The sequence below is a fragment of the Lolium rigidum genome, chromosome 4, assembly GCF_022539505.1.
Source record: "Lolium rigidum isolate FL_2022 chromosome 4, APGP_CSIRO_Lrig_0.1, whole genome shotgun sequence".
Lineage (NCBI taxonomy): Eukaryota > Viridiplantae > Streptophyta > Magnoliopsida > Poales > Poaceae > Lolium > Lolium rigidum.
In genome coordinates, this window is record NC_061511.1 from 165,709,393 (window position 1) to 165,717,713 (window position 8,321).

At 51.6% G+C, this 8,321-nt stretch overlaps 2 protein-coding genes across 2 annotated transcripts in view; one reads left to right on the forward strand and one right to left on the reverse strand.

The window, feature by feature from the left end:
• The first annotated feature begins 440 nt into the window (after positions 1-440).
• Positions 441-1,899, forward strand: LOC124705588 (lecithin-cholesterol acyltransferase-like 1). Its single transcript, XM_047237289.1, has 2 exons — positions 441-874; positions 1,011-1,899. The coding sequence occupies exons 1-2, from the start codon at positions 453-455 to the stop codon at positions 1,897-1,899; spliced, it is 1,311 nt and encodes a 436-aa protein (XP_047093245.1). The 5' UTR covers positions 441-452.
• A 2,893-nt stretch (positions 1,900-4,792) lies between these two features.
• Positions 4,793-8,321, reverse strand: part of LOC124647755 (glycerol-3-phosphate acyltransferase 1-like) — a 16,332-nt gene continuing 12,803 nt past the window's right edge. Inside the window, exon 2 of the mRNA XM_047187639.1 lies at positions 4,793-5,462. Coding sequence (XP_047043595.1) covers positions 4,793-5,462 — 670 coding nt within the window. The remainder of the gene's footprint in view (positions 5,463-8,321) is intronic.

An 8,321-nucleotide genomic window follows, 5' to 3' on the forward strand; every position in this document is an offset into this window, starting at 1 on the left:
AGAGCCAGACCTCTTTATTCAATACTTTGAAAAAGCCACAGTTTTCTCTGTTATTAAATTGCGATGCGACTGATAGGTTGCACGTCGTAGTCATTTTCTCCGATCGATCAGTGAGCTGAGTCCATCCATTTAAATGAGTGTTGTACGTACATCGTCTAGATTGCATACACACGAGATGGTTGGCTACTTGACTGGGCCAGCCGATTACCCAGAAGTACTATACGAAAACGAAAAGGGACACGAGAAGGTATGAAAAACACGCGCCGGTTTGTTTCGTTACTTTCGTAGATGTAGGCCTGTAGCTTGTAGGAGTACGATCGAAGTAGACGTGTCCGCACTTAGCTGTATGATTGCTCCTCTGGGCTCTGTCCAATACTACAAAAGGCCTGCACATGGTAGACAAAGTGACAACTGAACGGGTTGTAGCCGCGCAGCACCATTGCAGTGCAACCATGGGCACAAAAACACAGCTCCTTGGTTTGCTACTACCTCTGCTGCTCCTGCTCCTTCCGCCTCCCCTCCGCAATTACCTCTCGACCGATCAAGCCGCCAGCGGCAGAGTCGGCCATGGCCGGCTCCAAGTCTACCACCCGATAATCTTGTTCCCTGGCATAAGCTGCCCCAACCTGGAGGCGCGGCTCACCGACGCCTACGTTCCGTCGCTGCCACGCTGCGGCGCGCTCAAGGGGAAGGGGTGGTTCCCGCTGTGGAACAACACGCAGGACCTGGTCGACCACGACTACGTGCCGTGCTTGCTGGAGCAGATGAGCCTCGTCTACGACCCCGTCCTCAACGACTTCCACAACCAGCCCGGCGTCGAGACGCGCGTGCCCAACTTCGGCTCTTCCGACGGCTTTACCGCAAAGGACGATGTGTAAGTTCATGCATGCTAGCTAGTATGTATATAAGTCATCCATTGGCAACTAACGCATTTACTGATTTACACGGCACGTAGTAATAGTGTGTATATGTATGTACTTTGGGAGTTCTAACGGGAGGTGTGACTCCAGGGGGCGTGACGTGTTTTGCCTGTTAAAGCTCCGCCAAGAACTGGAGGCATTAGGGTACCGCGACGGGGAGACCCTTTTCGGAGCTCCTTACGACATACGACACACTCCACCTTCACTTGGCCAGCCATCTCAGGTGTACTCTGACTACTTTGTCCGTGTCAAGGACCTGGTGCAGAACGTGAGCCAGAAGAATGGGAACAAGCCAGCCATCCTCGTCGGGCACAGCTTCGGAGCAAGGGCCGCCCTTGACTTCGTCAATTCGACACCCCTACCATGGAGGAAAATTTTCATCAAGCACATGGTCCTAATCTCGGCCACACTTGTTACCGGCTTTGTGCCAGTGATCACAAACCTCGCCTCAGGGCCGACGGTAATTGTTGTCCCGACGGTTAAGCCGCTGGATTTGCGGCCTATGTGGAGAACTTTCATGAGTTCCCTTGCATCCTTACCGTCTCCTATGGTTTTTGGTTATGAGCCGCTTGTAGTTACCAAACATAGGAATTACTCAGCGTACGACAACATGGATTTACTTACGGCGCTTGGCTTCAGCACCGATGTGGGGAAACGGGTGCTTCCGACGAAGTTGAAGGTCGTTGCACCAATGGTGCCAATGACATACCTTTGTGGTGCCGGCATCCAAACACCAAATCAGGTGGTCTACTGGGAAAGTAACTTCGATGTGGTTCCCGAGTATGTATATGGCGATGGTGACTCCATCGTGAACTTAGTTAGCGTGTTGGCCTTCGTCAAAGAAATAAGTAGGCAACAACGCCAGAGTAACATACCCTTCAAGTTCATCAAGATTGCTAATGCTAGCCACTCTGGTATTGTTAGTGAGGAAAGTTCGCTTAGGAGAGTTATGACTGAAATTCTAGAGGCAAATTGCTAAAGAGCCATTATGTGATGATTTTGAGTTTCTATTCATTTGTATGCTCTATTTTCGTTGTAAATGTTGGCATTGTTGTGGAATAATGCTATTATGTAGTTAATAATTTCTAAAAGTTCAATGAGGACCAAAGACCTTACTGTCATAGATCGGGTCATTTAACACCCATCATCGCACACGGTTTTTTTTTGCGATGTACGCCCATAGGCATACATTACTTGTATTCATAAACATAACAGTACATAGTTGGTACACATACAAGCAACATAACACAAGGATATGAACGGATGTACTGCTGCAAACTGCTACCACCGTAACTACCAAAAACACACATCCTCCACCGTCGCCGGATAAGAAGAGCACCAGCAGTTGGTCCACACTTTAGCGCTGAAGAAATCCCTAGCTATGAGGCGTTAACGAGCCGCAATAGCCACTAGCCCCATAGACATGATCTAACCCGATAAGGAATGCCAGCTGGAGGAGCCCTTTGAGCCTCTTCAACACCGGATCCGGGGCTAGCGCCACCCCTCCCTTCAAGTGGTCGAATCCCCCCATCTTTCACAAACATGCCGCAGTTAAGACCGCCACACTCCAAGATCTGCCCATCCTTGCCGCCACGCCATGACGCAACGCCAAAACGAAGCCACTCCAACAACTTGGACTCCACAAGCCTCTCATCGGCGTCAGCAACACGTTCGACGAGTAGGGACATGGATTGGGAGTCCATTATTCCTATGAGCACCATCAACATCTGCCCACCATGACGCTAATAGAGGAACCTCGAAAACCAGAACACCAAGAACTACAATACACACAAACGATAACCGAGCCTCCCTTCCCTCTCGTGATGCTAGAATGGCGATTGGAGGGGAAGGGTAGCGGCAGGCTCGCCAGCGAGAAAGAACCTGGAACCGCTCTTGTGCGGTTGTTTCTTTCGGGAGAGAGAGTGCTGGTTAGGAAGAAACCACAATTTATACAACATATACATGGCCACAAATTCAATTTGGCTACTGGATGCTCCCGTTAAACTCCAACATGTGCAGCTTAGCATAATATTTGTGTTGAATCATAGATTTTTTTTTCCTTCATTTTTTTGAAACAAAATTTTCGTTCATTTTTGAGTTTTGACACAGAAAAGATGATGCCCTGTATGAAATATGAAATTATTGTGCTCTAAACACTTAGTTAATGGATATGACACACAACCAACAAAAATAGATATGCAGTTTTATACCTAAATATCTGCACCTCACGAACTAAACATCCATCCAGTACATATCCAACCACATCGAGGCACGTTTTCTCCGTAAGGGCATCTCCAACTGAGCGACTCATTCCGTGCCCACGCCTCCAGCTGGGTCGAGCCGGACAAAAATCCGGCCCAGCGTGCGGATTCATCCCTAAAACGGATGGCCGCGGCGTCCGGGACGATCCAAACCCGGCCCAAATCTAGGACGAGTTTGCGTGGCTGCGGACGCCGATGGTTGGCCGCTCGCGTCGCCCCTTGTCCGCCCCTGGCCCGCGTGTCATAGGCAGAAATAATTTTTCTTCATTAAAAAGTACCCATTACATTTTCTTTAATCTACTACTCCTATCCTAATACGTACGGGGCCGGCGGCCTCGCCGGCGACTCCTCGCCGATGCGCCGTCGGGGCCGTGGATTTCACTTGACGTGGGCGGCCTGTACGCGTGAGGATTCCACTCCAGCTTACAAGCTGGGTGGCGCGGTGGAGGCCTTCATCCTCCTCCTTTCCGTCCTCGCGCCTCGGGCGCGCTCGCGCTCTGCCTGCTGCGGCGGCACCATCCGCTTCCCGCATAGCTCCAGCTCCTGCAGGGCGGCGCGTTCCACAGCGGTCCGCGCCTCCAGGCGGGCGCGGTCGGCGGTCTGGGCCTCGTGGTTCTCATTCCGCCGGCGTATGCGCTCTTGTCGATCGCGCTCCACCGACGCAGCTGCCTCCCGGGCGCGCCGCTCGGGCGAGGGCAGCTGGATGAGGTGGCGGGCTGCTCGCATAGCGAGGAGCTGGTTCTTCTGGCCGAGAAGGTCGCCTAATCGGCGGCGGCCAGCCTAGCAGGTGGCCTCGTGCTCCTTCGTCACGCACGTGAGGTCGGCGAGATGCTCCTCGATGCGGCGTTGATGTTCGCCAGCGCGAGGTCCTCCGCGTCGACGGGCTCCTCCTCTGCGGCAGCCCCCTCCTCCGCGGCCTCGTACCACCCGTCCGCGGTCTCGAGCCAGCCGTCCGCGGCCGCCTCCACCATCTCCGCGTCCTCTTCCGTCGTCGCCGCCGCCTCGGCAGCGACGCGGAGCGCCTCGTCGTCGGCGACCCACCGCGCGTGCGCGCGCTCCTCCTCCTCCGTCCGCGGGAACCTGGCCCGGGTGGCGAGGGAGAGCTTGGCCCATGTGGCCTGTAGAGTGCGCGGCATGGCGATGGAGAGGTCACCGGAGAAGGTGGAGGGGGAGAGGACGGCAGAGCGGCTGTTATGAGGTCTGTGAGACCGCCGACGTCTTTTATAGCCGGCGACCTTGGGCGGGAAACTTGGGCGCGAGCGCGCGCCAACGGCCTTTTCGCGCGTGCGGGAACCTTGGTGCGCGCGGGAACTTTCCCGCGCGTTCTACCGCCCACCACTGCTGTCCCGTCGAGGCCTGCCATGGCGCAGCGCCGCGCAAGGAAGACGAACCACGTGGCGTCTTTTTGGGTCGCCGCGTTGAGCGCAGCCTGCGACCCAACTGGACACGCGGACGCGGGCCGCTGTCCGGGTGTCCGCTCGGCCACCCAAACGGCCCAAAACGGACGGCCCAGCGCGTCCGTTTGGGTCGCTCGGTTGGAGATGCCCTAAGTCCATTCCAAAGATTCAGCCCGTGGGTGTAGGATTATAGATGTGCACTCCTAGGTCAATCCTAGGTGGCTTTGCTTCTCTTGGTCGCCACGACCCCCTCGTTGCCACCGAGCAGCAAGTACTTGTCCTTCCGCGTCAGCGTCGTTGACGTGAACCCAAGCGTGCCGGCGAGCACGCCCTGCAGTTGGCTCGCCACCTCAATGCTGTCGCGTGGGTTTTCCGTGGGCACCGGCTCCAGGAACTGGACGGAGTACTCCGGCCGTGGGTTCATCAGGAAGAAGACCGAGTCGAAGCACTTGGCGGCCGGTGACGTCGACGTGCCATAGAACATGGTCGAGCGCTCGTCCACAGCCACGGGGCTCACCTCATCGGCGAGCTCGGCGAACAGGGGGCTGAGTCGGAGCAGGTACGGCTCCCGACACATGGTCCCCTCGGGGCAGACCACGACGTCGCCGCGCGTCAGCAGCGACGACATGCGGCGCTGGTCTTCGTCGCGTCCACGGGTGAGCCGGAGCAGCGGGATCGGCGAGAGCAGCTCCGACAGGGGGCTCAGGCTGTACGTCACGGCGAAAACGGGCTTCCCCAGAGCGCTGGAGATGGCAATCGGGTCGAGGAGTGTGCGGTGGTTGCACGCGTAGAGCCAGCCACCTGCGGCGCCGTTCTCGCCGTTTGGGGCTGTGGGAGGGGCACCGGTGACGTGACCCCGCACGCCGGAGAGCGCGGCGGCGGCGCTGATGTCTACGGGTGCTTCTATTCTTGTAGACAGTGTTGGGCCTCCAAGAGCAGAGGTTTGTAGAACAGCAGCAAGTTTCCCTTAAGTGGATCACCCAAGGTTTATCGAACTCAGGGAGGAAGAGGTCAAAGATATCCCTCTCATGCAACCCCGCAACCACAAAGCAAGAAGTCTCTTGTGTCCCCAACACACCTAATAGGTGCACTAGTTCGGCGAAGAGATAGTGAAATACAGGTGGTATGAATAAGTAGTAGCAACGGCACCAGAAAAGTGCTTTGCCCAGGACAGTAAACAAGCAGTAGTAACGTAGCAGTAGTAACGCAAGAAAACAAGAAACAAGCAGCGATAGCGATATTTAGGAACAAGGCCTAGGGATTACACTTTCACTAGTGGACACTCTCAACATTGATCACATAACAGAATGGATAAATGCATACTCTACACTTTTGTTGGATGATGAACACATTGCGTAGGATTACACGAACCCTCAATGCCGGAGTTAACAAGCTCCACAATAATGCTCATATTTTAGTAACCTTTAGTGTAAGATAGATCAAAAGACTAAACCAAGTACTAACATAGCATGCACACTCGTCACCTTCATGCATATGTAGGAGGAATAGATCACATCAATATTATCATAGCAATAGTTAACTTCGCAATCTACAAGAGATCATGATCATAGCATAAACCAAGTACTAACACGGTGCACACATCGTCACCTTTGCACACGTGCAGGAGGAATAAAACTACTTTAATAACATTGCTAGAGTAGCACATAGATAAATTGTGATACAAACACATTGCAATCATAAAGAGATATAAATAAGCACCTCACTATGCCATTCAACAAGTGAATAAGTATTCTGTGAAATATAGCCTAAGAGACCCACACGGTGCACACACTTGTCACCTTTACACACGTGGGACAAGGAGTCTCCGGAGATCACATAAGTAAAACTCACTTGACTAGCATAATGACATCTAGATTACAAGCATCATCATATGAATCTCAATCATGTAAGACAGCTCATGAGATTATTGTATTGAAGCACATAGGAGAGAGATGAACCACATAGCTACCGGTACAGCCCCGAGCCTCGATGGAGAACTACTCCCTCCTCATGGGAGCAGCAGCGGTGATGAAGATGGCGGTGGAGATGGCAGCGGTGTCGATGGAGAAGCCTTCCGGGGCACTTCCCCGCTCCGGCAGGGTGCCGGAACGGAGACTCCTGTCCCCCGGATCTTGGCTTCGCGATGGCGGCGGCTCCGGAAGGTTTTCCGTATCGTGGTTCTTCGCATCGTGGTTTTCGCGACGGAGGCTTTATATAGGCGAAGAGGCGGCGCAGAGGGTCGAAGGGGTGGCCACACCATATGGCGGCGCGGCCGGGGCCCGGGCCGCGCCGGCCTATGGTCCGGGGGCCCGAGTGCCCCCTCCGGTCCTTCTCGGGTGTTCCGGATGCTTCCGGTGAAAATAGGAACCCGGGTCTTCGTTTCGTCCAATTCCGAGAATATTTCGTTACTAGGATTTCTGAAACCAAAACAGCAGAAAACAGGAACTGGCACTTCGGCATCTTGTTAATAGGTCAGTTCCGGAAAATGCACGAATATGACATAAAGTGTGCATAAAACATGTAGGTATCATCAATAATATGGCATAGAACATAAGAAATTATCGATACGTCGGAGACGTATCAAGCATCCCCAAGCTTAGTTCTCGCTCGTCCCGAGCAGGTAAAACGATAACAAAGATAATTTCTGAAGTGATATGCCATCATAACCTTGATCATACTATTTGTAAACATATGTAGTGGATGCAAGTGATCAAAACAATGGTAATGTCATGAGTAAACAAGTGAATCATAAAGCAAAGACTTTTCATGAATAGTACTTCAAGACAAGTATTAATAAGTCTTGCATAAGAGTTAACTCATAAAGCAATAAATCAAAGTAAAGGCATTGAAGCAACACAAAGGAAGATTAAGTTTCAGCGGTTGCTTTCAACTTGTAACATGTATATCTCATGGATAATTGTCAACATAGAGTAATATAACAAGTACAATATGCAAGTATGTAGGAATCAATGCACGGTTCACACAAGTGTTTGCTTCTTGAGGTGGAGAGAGATAGGTGAACTGACTCAACATAAAAGTAAAAAGAATGGTCCTTCAAAGAGGAAAGCATCGATTGCTATATTTGTGCTAGAGCTTTTATTTTGAAAACATGAAACAATTTTGTCAACGGTAGTAATAAAGCATATGAGTTATGTACATTATATCTTACAAGTTGCAAGTCTCATGCATAGTATACTAATAGTGCCCGCACCTTGGCCCTCATGTATTAGTATACTAATAGTGCCCGCACCTTGTCCTAATTAACTTGGACTACCATCTTTGCAATGCATGTTTTGACCAAGTGTCACAATGGGGTACCTTCCATGCCGCCCGTACAGAGGTCTCAATGGAGAAAGTCATGCTTTGATTTCTACGCTTTTGATTATTCTCAACTTAGACATCCATACCGGTGACAACATGGACAACGCATAATGGACTCCTCTTTAATGCATAAGCATGTGGCAACAATTCATTATTCCTCACATGAGATTGAGGATATATGTCCAAAACCGAAACTTCCACCATGAATCATGGCTTTAGTTAGCGGCCCAAAGTTCTTCTCTAACAATATGCATGCTCCAACCATGAAGGTGGTAGATCTCTTACTTGCGTGACATAAGACCTGACATGCATAGCAAACTCACATGATATTCAACAAAAGAATAGTTGATGGCTGTCCCCGTAAGCATGGTTATCGCACAACAAGCAACTTAATAATGAGATAAAAGTGCATAAGTACATAT

What these genes read in the sequence shown, in the direction of transcription:
- LOC124705588 (XM_047237289.1), top strand. Translation starts at nt 453, where the DNA reads ATGGGCACAAAAACACAGCTCCTTGGTTTGCTACTACCTCTGCTGCTC. An exon ending in TTTACCGCAAAGGACGATGT is followed by an intron (nt 875 to 1,010) that starts GTAAGTTCATGC and finishes GTGTGACTCCAG; the next exon opens with GGGGCGTGACGTGTTTTGCC.